This window comes from Dromiciops gliroides, chromosome 5 (genome assembly GCF_019393635.1).
Source record: "Dromiciops gliroides isolate mDroGli1 chromosome 5, mDroGli1.pri, whole genome shotgun sequence".
NCBI classification, from domain to species: Eukaryota; Metazoa; Chordata; class Mammalia; order Microbiotheria; family Microbiotheriidae; genus Dromiciops; species Dromiciops gliroides.
In genome coordinates this window covers 254,881,520-254,901,340 of record NC_057865.1, presented here as the reverse complement: position 1 = coordinate 254,901,340, position 19,821 = coordinate 254,881,520, and the positions used below count along the sequence as shown (strand labels likewise).

Here is a 19,821-nt window from a genome sequence, read left to right as displayed (position 1 = left end):
TATCTTTTAGAAATAGTATGAAAATTATTTAGGACATCTAAAACGTCTGACTTATAAAATAAAATCAATAGCTATTTATTTCACTCAATTTCCTGCCAATCAAAACAATAATTTACTCATCTAGAAAAACAAAATTTTCAAATTTCTTTCAGACATATATCCTTTGGAATGCATCCAACATGCCTATATACATACATACAATAGGACCATCATTTCCTTTTCTTTCATCACAGTGTACATTAAAAGATTATTAGCAAGTTAATTAAGAAGAGTAGGAAGTTGAAGTAATGAAAAGCTATTACCCCCCCAAAAAGAAAGTAAAATTGTAATAAGATGATGGGAAATTGAAAATGTGCCAATTTAGCTGCTTTGGAACTAATAAACATCTTTGAGAGACTTTGTTTGTCTCTCTGGAAACTGTCACATATTGATTTAGCATTGTTTGTGAAATGAGTCTAGTCAGTAATGGGCCAAGATATCACTATACCCTTTCTCTTATAAATCACAGCAATTTACTCAGTAGGAATGACCTATCCTTATTCTCTCATTCCCCTATAATCCAATCACTTCCTCTCATAAGCACTTTTCTCCTGGTTTTCACAATAATGCATTTTCTGTAACTAATAACCATCATTTCCTGATTATCATGCTTCTATCCTTGCACAGGAATGTGGATCTTATGTGGGTCAGGGTCAGCTTTCCCATCCATCTGTGTCTTGATGCTAAGGCAGCAGTTAAGTGTGTCAGCTGAAAGGTGAGTCTGGATTGCCCATCATTTAACATAGTTCTTACACAAAGTTCAAAAACCCCAAGTCTATATCACTTTGACTGAGAATTGCCAAATCATGAACACTCCAGAATGATGGAGCTTTGGGATTCAGTAGATTTCAAGTCTTATGGTAATTTTCCCTTCTGTGAATTTCTAGAATCTAATTTAGTGTTGGAAAAATAGGGCATAATTGTACTCATATTACTAGTAAAAGATGAGAATGAGAAAAAACAACAGTAGTAATGTTAATAGTAATATTATAAGTAGTAGTAGTACTAGGTGGTGGTGGTGGTGGTAGTAGTAGTAGTAGTAGTAGTAGTAGTAACTAGTAGAAATAACAACAAAAATAAGAACAGATTAGAAACTTGCGCCAGGACTGTATCAAAAAAAGATGAGAAGAGAAAATAATAGCTAAATTAACTCACATGTGCATGGTGCTTTGCAATTCACAAAACGCTTTCCTCAACATTATCTCAAGTGATCTAGTGAGGTTAATAGACAGTGGTTTGCTAATAAATATTTAACAATCAGCTCTGGAGAGAGGGATGATATATGCATGATACATTTTTTTTCAGGGCAATGAGGGTTAAGTGACTTGCCCAGGGCCATACATCTAGTAAGTGTCAAGTGTCTGAGGCTGGATTTGAACTCAGGTCTTCCTGAATCCAGGACAGGTGCTTTATCTACTGCACCACCTAGTTGCCCCACGATACACTTTTTTTTTTTTGCAGGGCAATGGGGGTTAAGTGACTTGCCCAGGGTCACACAGCTAGTAAGTGTCAAGTGTCTAAGGCTGGATTTCAACTCAGGTCTTCCTGAATCCAAGGCCAGTGCTTTATCCACTGCACCACCTAGCTGCCCCCACATGATACACTTTTAAGTTAAATCTGCATTATTAAGATTTTCTCCATAACTTTCTCAAGTTTAGACAATCAACAAAACAATAAATCAAGCCATAATTTGCAGCTAGATTTCTGAGGTATGAATACTCACAATGGTGAAAAATTACCAGTTGACTATTTGAGAGTCAGTTCAAGCTGACTCCAGAATACTCCTGATTTGGGGCAATGATACCATCATTTTTCACTCCCATTATAGAAGGAACAACCATTTTCAAGTGGCAAAATAACTCGTTTAAAGTTACTATTGTTCAGTTATTTCAGTCATGGCTGACTCTTTCTGATCCTGTTTGGAGTTTTCTTGGCAGAGATACTGAGATGGTTTTCCTTCTCCTGCTCATTTTACAGATAAGGAAACTTAGGCAAATAGGGTTAAGTGACTTGCCCAGGGCTATACAACTAGTAAGTGTCAGGCTGGATTTGAAATCAGGAAATTGAGTCTTCCTGAATTCAGGCCCCATGCTCTATTCACTGTACCACCTAGCTGCCTATGTTCAAGGTTACCCAGCTAATAAGTAGAAGACCTAGGACCCAAGACTTGAACCCAATATTCTTTTTTTTTTTTTTTTGGTGAGGCAATTGGGGTTAAGTGACTTGCCCAGGGTCACACAGCTAGTAAGTGTTAAGTGTCTGGGCCGGACCCAAACTCAGGTCCTCCTGACTCCAGGGCCGGTGCTCTATCCACTGTGCCACCTAGCTGCTCCAGAATCCAATATTCTTGGAGCATAATATCTTTGACCCAGACTCTTGGAGAATTGGGAGATGGTCAATATCTTGCCTCGTTTAAAGACCTAATATAAATACTAAAATTAAATGATTTGAAAGCAATTCATAGTACAGAATTCTTATCTCCATTCAAGACCCAGCTCACATGTCTTCTTATAAGATTGTGTTTTTTTTTTCTGATCCTTCCAATTGTTAGGGATCCCCTCCTCTGAAGTTCTTTTATATTTAATTTCTATATATTTTGTATTTACTTGTCTGTTTATATGTGGCTTTTCTTTGCTTGAATGTAAGCTCTGTTGTGTTGTATTAGTATCTGAGCATCTAGGACCCACGTGTCAACAGCATTTCTTAATCCCTTAGTATAAGCCAAGCACTGTGCTAAGAAATATAAAACAAAACAAAACAAAAAACCCTATCCCCCACAAAAAGCAACACAAAATCATTTTAACAAAATGCTTGTTGCATTGATTTAGGATTTGAACTCTATATGACTCATACCATTCACGTATGAATGCCTCTAACAAATGATGGATGACCTCAGGAAGGGAGTTCTTAAATAGCTTGCTTTTTGTTTATTTCTGGATTCAAAAAAACCTAAAGGCAAGAACCACTTCGACTACAGATTATAGAATCCACTGAAATAAAGAATCTCTCTGGCCTTCATCTTCTCCATAGTCTTATAATCTCAGAGGATTATGGGTCATTTTGTGAAATATACCTACCAAGAATTATTTTAGCTTAGATGACACTTAGGGCAGAGGACATATAAGAGGATAGGAAGATTTAAGAGAGTATAATGGCTCAAATCATTGCTGGCAGTTCTGATGCCCCTGGGAATATAGCAATTTGATTTACCCTAATGATATCAGATAAATGTATCATTCTCAACAGGCTTGAGTTGGTATAGTGGAAAATGAGTTTAATTTATAGTCAGAAGATCTGGGTTCAAATCCTGGCTCTGTCACTTGGTGCCTATATGACCTCCGTTGGCCTCAGTTTTCTCATCTGTAAAATGAAGGGATCTGACTAGGTGACCTCTAAGGTCCTTTTTAGCATTAAATCTATGATCCTATGATCTCATGACCTTTAAGGTCCCATTAAGCTTTAAATCTAGGAACCTAGAAAAACCATGGTGATCAGGTGTCCTTTCCCTTTGTACCCTGATTCCAAAGCTAGTATAGGGGTTACATTCTTGTTATACAATGACTTCACGTTTCCTATCATTGTTAAAATTCTAATCAAATGCATCAATGGCTGATTTCTCGGCAGTAATACCCCAGAATGGAAATGGAATAAGCCCAAGTATGTGTTGGCTAAGATTATTTAATGAGTACTAAGAATAAGTCACAGTTTTCCATTAGCATCAAATGGTTTTTAATGGTTGCCTTTTTTGGAGGTTAATGTGAAGCTGACTAGCTCATTGACTAAAGTAAAATCTTTCTTTTTTAATACTGCCTGATGTCAAATGAGTATTTTCCTGAATCATATAAAATGGATACCCGATTACTAATCCTTTACTTCACCTGGAACCTAAAAAATACTTTATTCCTAGAATAGCAAAAAGATTAATAGACATATATTGAGACTTCAATTCTCAAATGAAAGACAAAAATGGCATGCTCATCAAATTTGCATATAACACAAAGCTGGAAGGGACACCTAATATCCTTGATGATAGACTCAAGATCCCCAAATCTCAACATATTAGAATGAGAGGATGATGCTAACAAGATGAATTGGACTATGGATAAATGCAAAATCTTGCAATTGGATCCAAACAACAACTACTACACAAATATAAGACAAGGAAGCTGTAGCTAGACAGTAATTTACATGAAAAGCACTTTAGGCTTTTGGTGGTCTGAACATTCTGAAATGAGTCAGCAGCTTGATGTGGTACTCTGAAAAAAAATTTTTAAAGCTATACTGATTAAGTATAATACCTGGAAAGTGGGAGGTGATGGTCCTCCTGCATCTAACCAGTCTATAGCTAGAATATCATACTGAGTTCTAGTTGCTACATTTCAGGATCCACATGTGCAAACTAGACCATCCCCAGAGGAGAGTAACAATTATAATAAGATGGACATGATAATACAAAATTGTAATATGATGATTCATTGATGAAGGATTGCCTTATTCTCATTTATAAGCAAAGGACAGTGCCATGACTCCAAGCTTCAAACATTTGAAGAACCATTTTATGGAAGAAGGATGGCAAATTGTGATTGGGCTCAGAGGATTGAATTAAGACCAATAACTGAAATTTACAGTGAGGTAGCTTCTGGCTCCATAATTTGCACTGTCCCAAAATAGAACTGGACATTTCTGTAGGTAGCGTGTTCTTTTGTCAGGAGGGTTTTTCAAGCGGAAGTTAGGTGACCTTAGGTGAGGAATATTGATTTCAAGATTTGTGCTTCAGAAAGGAGCTAGAAAAGATCTCTAAAGTTCCTGACAATTAGATTAGATGCCTTTTAAAGGAATTGTTCTTTCTTTCCTCCTTCCTTCCTTCCTTCTTTCTTCCCTTCCTCACTCTATCCTTCTTTTTGCTTCCTTATTTCTTTACTCCATCTCCCTTCCTTTATTCCTTTCCTCCTTCCATCTCTTCATCCTCTCCTCTTCTTCTCTCCCCACTTCTCTCCTCTCCCCTCTTCCTTCTATGCTTTCCCTCCTCTGCCATCCCTCTTCTTCCTCCTTCTGTAATTTTACTGATGTAGCACATTCCTGGTAAGGAAACCTCCCTCTACCAAGCAGCATCTGCTCTGCACCTTATAGTGTTAGAGAGTTGCCTGAGACCATCCTGCGGTTAAGGGACTTGCCCAGGGTCATATGAACAATATATATCAGAAGCAAGACTTGAACCCACATTTTCCTGACTCTGACTCCAGAGTCATTTTTTTTTACACCACCTTCCTTATTATTCGGGGCACCTTTCTTACTTTTATACCTGAAAATGGATTTTGTTCTTCAGATAAATTATAGGAAGTGTTAAAACTCTAGTTGGAAAAGGTACTGGGAGATATATTTTGTATATATATATTATATATATGTATATGTGTATATATATATATTATATATATGTATATGTGTATATATATATATGTGTGTGTATATATATATATATATATATATAAAATCTAGGTGCTTTGGGGAAGGAATGATTTAGCAAGGGTAGAAATTTTAGAGTAACAATTAGCTGCATCCTATAGAATGATTCAATTATCTCATTTATTCCAATTGTAGATTAGGATGGCATCCTCTAGGGATGTTGTTCCCATCAATAGTAAGGCCAAATCATCTGTAATAATGTTACCCCCCCTCCCCCAGTGATGCCAGAAACTGTTAATTCAATGCAACCTTTAAGGGTTTGCTGTTTAGTATAGCTGGAAAGATCCTTGGTGTATCTAATGCTCATACAAAAAAAATGGCTCTCCTGGGGAGGATGGGAGCTTCAGACCATCTGTAGGTAGTGTAACTGAGGTTTGACCACAGTATGTGTATAGTTCCCCTCTTTGTTCCTCATTGACCACATGTACATTGAAAGGGCTTGGCACTTGGAGATGATATGACAAAAATCTTATTAGTCACTGAGCAAGAAGAACTAATGACTCACTAAATCTTTAACAAAAAAGGAGTGACTGTCTTTGGTTCTTCTCCTTTAACCCTCAGGTGGCATCATATAATTCTACTTCTTGAGTAGCATAAGAAGACAGCAGTACTCCCTTTCCCCTAACTTGTCTTGCAGGCATGAGCATATGACAGCTAAAGTCCTAGGCTGGTCTGATCTTGGGTTTGGTTATATCTCTTCTGTGTTTATTCTTTGCTGATCCTAGTAGAATGAGTATCAATTCTTATAGGGATGTGTACAAGCTCTTATGCCACCTTATAAGACGAGATGTTTGGCAACACTGAGTCCTCAGCAGGAGTTAGGTGGCACCAAGGGGGGTTTCTTCGTCAGAACAAATGCCCCCTAGAAGGAAGACGAGCCCAAGCCCTTGCCTGGACTGGCAAAAGACATAAATCAGGAATTGTTTGGACAATGCAAAGTCAAGGTTAAATGAACAATACCAATGCAGTCATTTAACAAATACTTGTTGATTGTCATTTAACTCCAATTTACACTGACCTACAATCTGGTTCATGTTCTAAAATTTATGTTTCAACTTCCTTGCAGATTGTAACAGTAGTTAAAAGAAATGTTACTGACTGTTCAGGTCTTTACAATATAGTTATATGTTGCCATTTGTCTCATCAATGCTCAATCAAATCAAAAATCAATCAAATTCTATTAAATTTTTATATCTTTTAGCATTTATTTTATGTGTAAGCAACAGATACATGTCTTATACCTGATTTGTATTATTCACTGAGTACCTTTTACTGCCCCTTGTAGTGAGGCAAACATGGTCCAAAACAAAAGCTATTGGAAAATCTTCCTCGGAAGTACTAGGATAGGTTTGCAAAGAGCCAAAGGGTATGAGAAAAGGAGTCTGACTCTTCTGCTAGATGGTCATGCTCCCACCAGTACTAAAACTGGCCTAGGCAGTGTGATGGGGTCACAGGCCTGTCCCTGAGTGGAGAAAGAAGAGGGAAGAGTGCTACAGCCTGTTGGGTCCGGCAGTGGTTATCAATCTTAAAGTATGATGTAGGGACAAAAAAAATCGATACTTTGTGCATTTTACAATCTGAATATTTTTCTATAGCTGAAAAAGGTTAAAATTGACACCACTGATAGCCGCAAAAAGGAAAATAAGTAAAAGGAGAAAGGGTAAAGTTTGTTTATAGAAGGATTTTGCTTTGGTGATGATGAGGCAGTGGTAAAAAGAGATTATGGGGTGATGACATGGAGGAGAACTTCAGATTTTTCATAACACTAAGTCAGGAGAGCTGGGTTCAAATCCTGACTCCAACATGGAGTAGCTATGTTTTACGATACGGGTCATTGAACCTCTCAGTGTCTCAGTTTCTTCATTTGTAAAACACGGGGGTTAGACCTGATGACCTCCAAGGGGTCCCTTCCAGCTTGAAATCTATGAACCTATCATCCTATGATCTGAGCCAAAGAAAAGAACACTCCCAGAGGAATCAAAGTGAACTTGAATGAAGCATGAGAGATGAAATATGAGACTGGGAGGTTAGAAGGTCCACCTGACCCTAAGGAAATGTAATGCAACTGAGTTACAATTTGCGGGTGTTCTTTCCCCCAAACTGAAAGCCTGTTAGTTAACACCTTGTTCTGACCTAGTGACCAAGCTTATAATGCTTTTGAACTAAGGAACTTCTGGTTTAAGGTTTTTATTCTTTCATTGAGGAAGAATTTTTGGCAAATGTGGGTAGGTAAAAAAGGCATGCAGGATGTGATTTTACCCATATCTTTAGAAATGGGATTAATTCTCTGCCATTCAGGGAATAGCTTAGTGGTTTCTAATAATGATCCAATTAACTTTTTAAATGAATGAATAATTATCAGTTCATATTTTTATACCTCTTGAAAGTTAGTAATGCTTTACCTCATCTGATACCCCTGTGAAATAAATGCTATTATTATTATTATTATTATTATTATTATTATTATTATTATTATTCCTATTTTACAGATGAGAAAAGTGAGGCTCTGATTTTTGGGAGGGCACACTATTACAAAGTATCAAAGGTAGAATTTGAGCTTAGGTCTCCCTAACCCCAAGTCTAGCACTCTATCTGCTCTTTTACCAAGTCTTTCTAAATGGGAATTGTTTTATGTTGCATTTTTTATCTTCTCTCCCTGTAATGTAATTATAATTGAATGGTGGCCTAGATTTTGAAATTGTTCTTCCTCTTTGCTCAGTCCCCAGGCCATATGGGAATTTTGATGCTACATAATTATGCAATTATCCAATATTTTTTACCTTACTTTATTTGTTCATGCCAATTTTTGTCAGGCTACCAAGACAAAATTAAGAAATATTTATTATTTATTCCTTCCAGTGTTCTCAATAATTCTTGAGTTATTATGCACAAATTACATTATTATACACTCTATCCCGGGTTTTTCAGATCATTAATTTAAAAGATGACAACATAATTAGCAAAATAGATAGGCTTATGGAAAGTTTTAAGAGCTAGAAATGTTGACATTGAATAAGAAAGGACTCAGAAGTCTTATTTTGACACTCACCATTCAATTATTTGGATGACATCAGATTCAGAAAAAAGAAAATTATAATAGACATTTTCCATGATGCATTTTTTTTTCAAATGACAAAGGGAAAATATGACAATATGTGAAAATAAGGAGAATTTTTGCTAACCTTTCACAAGCACTGTGACCAGTAGTGGAATGGAAGAGCAGGTATGGGAACCCAGTTATGAGACCTCCCAGCTTTACCAATGTGGAAGTCATTTAACAGTTTTCAACGAAGTTAATCATGGTACAGCAGGGTTCCCAGAGAAAACTATTTCCATGTTCAGGGAGGAGTAAGTAGATTCTTCTGGAGATCTGACATCACACAATGGACTCTGATTCTGAGATTCTCTCTCCCTGTCTCTTATTCTGCACTTACTGATCTAGACCTTTCATTGTATTTTATCTTTTTCAAAAAGGGGTAAATTTCACCTCTACCACTTATACATCTTGGCATACTTAAAGCATATAACAGTTTTCATATAAAATAAAAGCATTGACTAATCAGGAATCATAACTTCATCAAGAATTTCATATTTCTTTCCCCTGAATAAAATCATTTTTAGAAGAATTCTCCCTCGTTTGAGATTTCCTCCATTTTTAGATCATAAAGTCACATTCCTTAGAAACTTCTTTGATGAGGAATGTTTTGTTGAATTTTTTTTCACTCAACAGATGTTTGGGTAGTTAAAATTCCTCATGAGTATGGTATCCTGTGGTTTTCACAACCTAAGTGCTGCCCCAGGAGTTTTGCTGCTTGCTGTCTCCCAGTCCTGGTGGTCCATAGGAGACACATATCAGATTTGTCCTTTCTTTCTATACTCATTTTAAACCCATGCTCTTTTGGGACCTATGCTGTTCCCTGGCATTACAAATAACTATTTCATGTGCTAGACAGATTGTTCAAATCCTACTTTGTTACACCATCCACCATAAGAAATTGCTTTTATATATGGTGCCAAGTCATTAAAATAGGCCTAAAAATCAAATTGCAAAAAGTCTGCTGGCTTTTGTTATTTGTCATAGGGAATTTCTATCGTTTGTTCTTGGGGAGGTGGGGGAGGAGGACATAGAGGATAAATGATATCTATATAGAGTGTGTGTCTATATACCCCCCAAAGAAAAAAAAGATAATTACCTAGATAGCAGGAAAAAATCCATCTTAGCCCACTTATCTGAATTTTGGGGTAGAGGAAATAATTTCTAACCTCACTATGCTTCCATTTTTCTATTCCAGTTTGAAATTGTAGAAGTTGACAGTGTGAAAGTACTGGGACCTGTGTACTGCACAGGGAGTCAGATGACAAACATTTGCGTTCTAGCTTTCCCTCTTATTGACTGTGTGATCTTGGGAAAATCACTTAATATCTCCAAGTCTCAGTTTTTTCATATATAAAACGCATCTAATAGCAATAATAATATCGCAATAGTGTTGTGAAGGTCAAAGAGATGGTGTATGTAAAGCATCACATAACCTGTAATTTTTATTTTTATTGAAATTCAGTATCTAACTTTGTGCAATAAATCTTCAAATAGAGTTTTCCTCTTTAATTTATTGTTATTCATACACAAATTCTTTGTAAAAAATTATTTATGGGGCAGCTAGGTGGCACGATGGATAGAAGACCAGCTCTGGAGTCAGGAGGACCTGAGTTCAAATCTGGCCTCAGACACTTAACATTTACCAGCTGTGTGACCTTAGGCAAGTCACTTGACCCCAACTGCCTCACCAAGATATATATATATATACACATACTATTTTAGAATTTTATGCTGTGATGGCTTTACCATTAGAAGGGAAGAACCATGTAATATAGGTATACAAAAATCATTTTTTCTCATATAGTCAACAGTCTATGCCAATCCTAAGCAGTATGTTAGAAACACATTATTCCAAACTCCATATTTCTGCTGTTATCACAAAGGCCATGTGCTGTACCCATGCTATCCAAAGGACTGGCCATACCCTTGACCTTTCCATCACCTAAAAGTATTTAGTTTCCTTTTTCAAAAACTCCAAAATTCCTGTGTCTGATCACCATTTTTATCATCACATCTCCACTTATTCCTTAGTACTCTTAAAACTTTATTCTTCCCATGACCTTCAATTCCCCTACTCCTCAGTGCCTTCTCAGACCATCCTCTATCTTGATCACTTGGTGAATTAGGACAACTTTGCACTATCCTCTCCTCTCAAATGACTTGTTCCCTTGTCCTATTGCCCTTCTTAAGGAATCAATTATCCTTCCTGGGCTGATGACTCCCAGATCTATATATCCAGCCTTCATCTCCCTCCTGGACTCCAGCTCTACTTTAACAACTGCCAATGCATTGTAAACTGGATACCCCTATAGGCATCTCAAACTTTGTATTCGCAAAATAGAAAGTACCTTTTTTTTTCTTACAACCATACCTTTTTCCAAACGTCCCTACATTTTATAGGGCACTTCCCATCCTTCCAGTTGACCAGATTTACAACCTTTGTGGCATTCTCAATTATTCACTCCCTTTGCCCTTCCCTGCCCCCTCCTTTAGTTGCCAAACCCCTGGTATAATCTCTGTCTCTTTAATCCAACAACCAAAACTCTAGTGAAGGTCCTCATGAACTCTTATCTAGAATATTACAATTGCCTTTGAATTGGTCTCCCTGCCTCAAATCTTCCTCTTCTCGCATCCATCATCCACATGGTAGCCAACGTGATTTTCCTAAAGCATGGGTCTGACCATGTCATTCCCCTTCTCAATAAACCATAGTGGCTCCCTATTATCTTCAGAACCAAACAAAAAGTCTTTATTAATTAAAGCTCTTAACTAGCCGAGTTCTTCCTATATTTCCAGTCTTTTTATGTATACATCACTCCCCTCAACACACTCTACGACCCACCCTACTTTGCTGTTCCTGACATGACACTCCATCTCCCATCTGCATGCCTTTGCCCTGGCCTTCCTTCACACCTTGAAGGTTCTCCCTACCCAATTCTCCCTGTTACAATGCCTACCTTTTCCTGGCTCCTTCCCTAATCCAACCCACTCCCGGTTTCTATAAACGTCCCTTCAATAGAGCAGCTAAGTGATGTGCATTAGTACATAGAGTATATATAGATGTCTGAAGTAGAATTTGAACCTAGGTCTTCCTGAGTTCCTCTCCAGAACTTTACCCTTTATACCAGTCATGTCAAACTCAAATAGAAACAGATCCCTGCTGTTGCATATTGACTTAGAAAACCAAAAATTAACATTTTCTATTTTTGTCTTGTATCTTTATTTATTTTGTTCATCATTTCCCAATTACATTTTAATTGAGTTCTGACTGCATTTTCGGAGTTTTGTCATCCAAGAGTTTGATAACCTCTTTACTACAATCATCATGCTTCCTTTCCCAGTTCATACCATGTATAAACATATATGCATGTGGGTTTGAGGGTTGGCAATGGAGATAGAAAAATTTCTTGAGAAGAGTAGGTTATGTAGATTGAACTATAAGGGCTTTCCTTTTAACGTGTGCAGATATTTCCTGCCTAGTTTTAGTTCAAGAAGGAATACAGATGACTCATTGATGCGTTATGATCAAAAGTATTCTCATAGGCTACAGAGCTAGAAGAGGTCATGACTCATGTTGCTGAGCAAGAACAGTGAGGATATACAAAAAGAGTAGTTCAGTCAAACTTTGTATGTAGTTTTTTTTTTTTTCTTTTTACTTTGTGACTTTGAGGAAGCAGAACTACTTAGAGTTTAAGTGCCCTTAAAAAGAGTACCACCAGCAGAAGCCTTAACGTTTATGTTTTAAACAGAGGATGTGCTCAGTATCTTTACACAGCTATCTAAAATAAAGACCAACATGAAAATACTATGGCATTACCCAAGCCTTTACTTACGACCAGGGAGAGTTTTTGTGGAAATCCAATTTGAAGTATTGCCATAGCCGGCATTGGTACTAGCAGCTACCTGGAATCGATACCATCGGAATTTCTTCAGTCCATGTATGGTCTCCTGAAGAAGGTCAGGTTCATACAGGTAATGGCTTTGGTTTTGTTCGATGCATTCCTCAAGATCCCAATCACTGCACTGTGGAGACCTTAGTTGGATAGTAATCTTGTAGTTTTGAAAATAGCCAAGAATAACGTCCGGTGTTACCCACGTCAAAGTTACACTAGTTGATTGGACATCAGATAAGGTAACATTTCTGGGAGCACTAGGAACTAAGAAATGAAAAAGGAAAAAAAAAGTTATGAAGTGTTTTTAGTCACCAAACTTTTAAGTTACATTAAAAAATCAAAAGGTTGTATATTAAAATGTAATGACATGCTCAGGAAACCGAGGTTCAGAGACTATTTCCTGGTTTTCATTTGGTACTTCAATCATTCCATGATCTTATCAATATGGTCATACTGTTCAGTAGAGTAGATAAAAATTCATATACATCTTCATCTATGAGAGATAATGCATTATATGTGGTTTCATTTTTTTCATTAATAGTATTTTATTTTTGCCAATTACTTGTAAACAGAGTTTTCAACATTTATTTTTGTAAGATAGTGAGTTCCAAATTTTCCTCCCTCCCTCCCTTCCCTGACACCTCTCCAAGAAGCAAGAAATCAGGTATAGGTTATATATGTACAATTATGTTAAAAATATTTCCACATTAGTCATGTCAAAAAGAATCAATAACAAAAGGAAAAACACAAGAAACAAAACAAAACAAATAAATTGAAAATAGTATACTTCAATTTGCTTTCAAACTCCATAGTTCTTTTTTTCTGAATGTGGGGAACATTTTCCATTATGAGTCTTTTGGAATTGTCTTGGATCATTGTATAGCTGAGAACTACATCTATCAAAGTTGATCATTGCACAATGTGGCTGTTACTGTGTGCAATGTTCTCCTGGTTTTGCTCACTTCACTCAGCCTTAGTTCGTGTAAGACTTTCCAAGTTTCTCTGAAATCTGCCTGCTCATCATTTCTTATAGCACAATAGTATTCCATTACATTCATATACCACAACTTGCTCAGTCATTACCCAATTGAGGGGCATCCCCTCAATTTCCAATTCCTTTCCACCACAGATAGAGTAGCTTTAATTTTTTTTGTGCATGTGGGTCCTTCCCCAATATCTCTTTGGGATATTGACCTAATAGTGTTACTGCTGGGTCAATAGGTCAAAAAACAGCTCTATACATAGCCCTTTGGGCATAGTTCCAAATTGGTGCTCCAATTTTCCAACATTTTCTCCAACATTTATCATTTTCCTTCTACATATGACTTTAAATGGACTAAGCCCTCCTTATTTATCATTTTTCTTAAGTTGAGAAGGTTCTTGGGTGAAAGAAATAAAAGAAGGAGCAATAAGACCAAAAGAAAGTATTAGCTACTAAGGCTAAAATGAATTCTTCATTTATACAGAACCAAGGATGACTCAGCCTTGGAATTCATCACATCTACTTCCAGCAACATTGAGTTACATTGTACTAAATTAATAAAACCAAGTTTAAAATGCAGAGTTTTCAGGACACCCTTCAGGATGTTGGCAGGCAAAAGAGTAAAAAATTAAGATACTGTGAATTGAAATTTTAAACACTTGAAAATGATCTATTTGCTGGCAAAAAGGTGCAAAAAACTCATAATCAAATATATCTTACCAAGCAACATATGAAGACATAAAATTTTCATTTTCTGAAAAATACCTTATATATTATATTTAAATGTAATGAGATTATGAATTTCATCAAATATTTGTAGGAACAATATTCCTTCTTTAAGTGTAGTAAATTTGATTTAAAATAAGAAAAAGCTACAAGAGGACGATTACTAAGTCAATTGAAGATAGATTTTTATAGCTAGGCTCATGTAGACAGGCAAGCACATTGTTATTGCTAGGAATATAGGGAAATTTTACATCTCATCTAATCCCAGAAGCATGTGGTTTTGTTTATCAAACATTCTCAGATAGAACAGAGATATTTATTTCAAAACCAGGAGCTGTGGAGATACATACATGAGCTGATGCAAAGTGAAGTGTTCTGTATACAAAATAACAGCAATGTTGTAAGATAATCTGCTGTGAAAAATGTAATTATTTTCAGCAAGACAACTCTGAAGAACTTATGAAAAATGTAATCCATTTGGGGGCAGCTAGATACCACAGTGGATAGAGCACCAGCCCTGGATTCAGGAAGACGTGGGTTCAAATTCGTCCTCAGACCCTTGACACTTACTAGCTGTGTGACCCTGGGCAAGTCACTTAACTCCAACTGCCTCACCAAAAAAAAAATAATAATAATCCACCTTTAGAGAAAGAGCTGATGGTATCTGAATACAGATTGAAGTATAATTTTATTTTGTTTGTTTCTTTTTATAAAGTTTTTTGTCTGTTTTCTTTCACAACCTGACTAACGTGTAAATGTTTTGCGTGACTACAAATGTATAACTTATATTGAATTGCTTGAATCTTTAAGTGGGGAGTGGGGAGGGAAGGAGGAAGAGAATTTGGAACACAATGTCTTCAAATGATAAAATTTGTTTTTACATATAACTTGGGGGAAAAATTCTAAATTGGAAAAAAAAAAACCAGGGGCTGACCTATGCATCGTTATAGATCTAGTCAGTTAGACTGTCTTTAAAATCAATTATAATATAATCTTTTGATTTTACATCACCTTTATTTCAAAATCTCTCTCTCCCATTCTCTATCTAAAGTGCCTGCTACGCAAGTAAGAAAGCAAGAGAAGGGGGAAGATCCCTCCCTTCAACTTCCGTAATACACTTCAGCAGATGATATGGGGTTTTTGTTTGTTTGTTTGTTTGTTTTCATTTGTTTTGTTTTGGTGGGGGTTAAGTGACTTGCCCAGGGTCACACAGCTAATAAGTGTCAAGTGTCTGAGGCCGGATTTGAACTCAGGTACTCCTGAATCCAGGGCCGGTGCTTTATCCACTGTACCACCTAGCCGCCCCAGATGATATGTTTTTTACCAAAAGTTCCAAGCTTTTTAAAAGAAAGGAGGACATATTTTAAAAATCTCTTCTTTGGGACCAAGCTTAGTTTTGTGAGTTTTTGTTTTTGATTGCTATTTTCTTTTACATTGTTGCACATCATGTATATTATTCTCCTGGTTCTGATTACTTCACTCTAATATAAGTCTCCCTGTACTTCTTTGTATTCTTCATATTCAGCATTACTTAGGGCACAGCAATATTCTATTATATTCATGTACAATAATATTTCATTACACTTATGTATTGTTTAACCATCCTCCATTTGAATGAGTCTTCTCTCCCTGCCCCCTAATTATTTCCTACTATGAAAACTGCCCCTAGAGATATTTTGTATTGTAGTGTAATGATTGGAATGATGCCACCTACTGGAGACTTGCTGTGGGAAAGCTCCACCATGAGGAAAATGCCTCAGAGGCATTGTGGCTTTTCCTTGGCGTCAGGAAATGACGTTTGCTCATGGGTGCTGTCTATCAAGGCTACCAGCCAATCAACTTGAGGAGCCTCCTATGGTCTGGGAGGAGACAGGAAGGAGGAAAGGGAGCCTGTGCAGAGAGCGCTGGGGCTTTTTTGGCTTCCTGACTTGATGGTGGTGGCGGCAGAGGACTTCACAGGAAATTTGAGGAAAGATAGGAATGCCAGGCTGTTAGAATTCTATTCTCAATCTTTTTCTTTCTATTTTCCAATAAACCCTTAAAAACCTAAACTCGTTTTATCAGTGATTTTTAGTCAGTTTCCCCCAAACTGGGGGAACAGATTAGAATCCACATTTAGAATCTTAAATTACACAGTAGAGAACCTTATTGCTGCCTTTGGTCTCTGCATCCAAGGGTATGGACATTTTATAGACTCCCTATATATCCAAAATACATGAGAAGTCTTTCCCTGAATAGGCACAATTTCTGCACATGTGCATCTTTACCATAAAACTCTGGGTTCATGGGAAAAACAAAGTAAAGAAAATCAAACAATAAATGAAATTGTTCATCCAAGTTGTATGTTAACTCAAACTATGAAACATAAGAAACTGAGATGCAAAACCCAAAACAAAACAAAACCAAAAAAGGAGTTTAGAAAGTCTCTTTAACAGAAATGTCACCAAGACATCTTCTATCAAACTCTACACTGATTAATAGGGCAGTTAAGTAATGCCCTGAACTTGAGAGGACCTGGTTTTAAATCTCACCTCAGACACTTACTAGCTGTGTGACCCTGGGCAAGTCATTTAACCCCAACTGCCTTAAACATTCAGGGCCCTCTCTATATCTCTATATCTCAAGATATATGTCCTGACATATATCTTTCCACTGGACCCAGATGGTTCTGGAGGAGACAATGAGGTTGGTGACCTTGCACTGAGCTACCTCACTTAAATCCATATCAGTGCAAGTCATGACATCACCCCAATGTCATGGTCTTCTCCAGAAATGAAAGACAAATAACATTGATTAATGGTACACATGTATCGCAATATATATGTTATTAGTTAATGATGAGACAGATTAAAATAATAGGGGTAATATTTATAAAATAATAATAATAGAACATATTTAGTACAGCAGCTAATTATGTTAGTGTAGCCCTGATTAGGTTTATAGCTGTCAATGATTACTGCAATTTCAGTCAATATTTTCATATATTTATGCAGATACTTTCTTCATAATTTTTCTTTCTCTACCTGTGATTTACAGAGCATTACTGTTCTAGAAACTCCTCATATGAGTTCAAATCAATAATCAGTCTATAACTTTGAGCCTTAAAGAGTTACCTAGAACACTGACAGGTTATATGATTTGTGCAGGGTCCCACAGCACTATCTGCATCAGAAGCAGAATGTAGACTCAAGTCTTTGGGGGGCCAAAGCTCACTATTCACTATTCAACACAGTCTTTTATATGTAACATTGCAAACCTTAAAGTTCTATATGAGTGTTAGATATTATTCTTTTATTCAATAGTAGCAATTATGGAGAAAGAAAAAAGATGATCTCAATCAATTTTTTTCTTCTTTAAGTTTAGTATTTTTAAGAGCTTACAATAAACCTGAGTTAGATGAGATCTGGCTTCATATAAATCCCTATCTCTGTCTTCCCTTGAACTCCTGAATGTCTGGAAGGAATTTTAAAAAGCATACAAACCACATAAAGACTTCAGAACATAAAGCTGAATGGCTATGTAGATAATAGTTGATCCTGTATGTAAGTACTCCCTCGCAAATTTTCCTCCTCAAATAAATTAATATTAAGACAACTCCAGGATTTAGTCATTAGAAAAACTTGATAATAAATGGTGACTATACCCATTCATCTATTATTCATTGCTAAATTCTGTAGGGATTACAAAGGTGGTTATAATGGTCCTCATAATAATATTGTTATTAAACATAATGTTATAACAATTTCAATATTTTGTATTTCCCCTGCTAGATTCTCTTTCAGCGGAGAAGCTATCATTTTGCATTTGTGTTTCCCAGCATCCACCTAACAAAGAATCTTGCACATACAGTCAATCTACATTCACAGTTTAACTTGTGCTACTTGAAGGATTAATTTTCACTTTCTCATAGGCAAACAAAGCATGATGTATGCAAGTTTGTGGAGTGGCTGTATCCTACTAGGTGCTTCACTGCCTTGTTCACTCCACCATTGTAGTGTAAAGAGCTCTCCATACCTTCAGAATATCAGAGGTATATTCATACCATGTATATTCACAAGAACAGATGATCATCATTTGAGTAATTTTCCTTTAGATATTCTCTACTTAGTCAACTATGGAGCCCAGACTGATCACTATACTCCAAATATAATCAAATGGCCTGACTAGAGCAAAATACAACAGTGCTGTCATCTTAGGCAACAGAGTGGCACAGTGGATGGAGCACTGGCACAGGAGTTAGCAAGACCTGAGTTGGAATTCAGCCTCACACATTTAGTAACTGTGTGCCCTGGGCAAGTAATTTAGCTTCTATCTGCCTCAGTGTCCTCATCTGCAAAAAGGAGATGATATAGCACCCACCTCCCAGGGTTGTTGTGAGGGGTGAAAAAGAGAAATATTTGTAAAGTGCTTTACAAATCTCAAAATGCAATTTAAATGCTGCCTATCATTATTACTAGACGTGCAGTCTCTCTTTGTGGAGAACAAGATAAGATTTGTCTTTTTAGTTCTTATATCAAACTGTTGACTCCCATTGAGCTTGCAGTTCATTAATCTTTCCAGATATTTTCACACAAAATTAATTATTAACCATAATTGATATTTAATGATATTTTCCTCATCTAATACCTGTGAAGTCGGTCTTCAAACCTATGTTAGACACATTTATCCCTATTAGATTTACCCCGTTTAAATCTTGCACAGTACTCTGTCCAGATCCTGACTCTGTGGATAGAAAAGTCTTACAGAGTTGTTTCAAGCCCAGCATGCATTTCCTGTGGTCACACAGCTAATGTTTCTGACATAGGATTTGAACTTTCGCTTTCCTGAATCCAAGACTGGCATTCTATCTACTATACTAGAAACTTTTATTGAATTGAAAATATAGTTATACAGTACTTTATGGTGATGAATTGTTTTAACAACCATTATTTCATTTAATTCTCCCAATGAGGCAGTTAGGTGGATGTGTGTGTGTGTATATGTATGTGTGTATGTATACACATATATAACTGCCTCATTGGGAGAATTAAATGAAACAATGGTTATTTTTTTTTTTGGTGGAGCAATGAGGGTTAAGTGACTTGCCCAGGGTCACACACCTAGTAAGTGTCAAGTGACTGAGGGCGGATTTGAACTCAGATCCTCCTGAATCCAGAGCCAGTGCTTTATCCACTGTGCCACCTAGCTGCCCCCGTATATGGATTATTTTAATAGCCATTATTGGGGGCAGGTAGGTGGCACAATGGATAAAGCACTGGCCTTGGATTCAGGAGGACCTGAGTTCAAATCCAGATTCAGATACTTGACACTTACTAGCTGTGTGACCCTCGGTAAGTCACTTAACCCTCATCATCCTGTCCCCCCCAAACAATTTTTAAAAAATTATATATATATATATATATATATATACACACACAATATGCTGGGTATATATATATATATATATATACATAAGTATTCATAGATGCAGAGATAGAAAGATAAATACTTACCTAGATTCAAAAGATAGATAATAGATCATATATACATATAGCATTTGTCATGTACTTGCTGTGTGTCAGTCACAGTAGCAATCCCTGGGAATTCAGATACAAACTAACTTAAAAGATTGCTTCAGTCCT

The 19,821-nt window shown here is 36.6% G+C and overlaps 1 protein-coding gene across 1 annotated transcript in view; it reads right to left on the bottom strand.

Moving 5' to 3' along the window:
* Positions 1 to 19,821, bottom strand: part of PTPRQ (protein tyrosine phosphatase receptor type Q) — a 287,252-nt gene that overhangs the window by 113,327 nt on the left and 154,104 nt on the right. Inside the window, 1 exon segment of the mRNA XM_043967695.1 lies at positions 12,433 to 12,756. Coding sequence (XP_043823630.1) covers positions 12,433 to 12,756 — 324 coding nt within the window.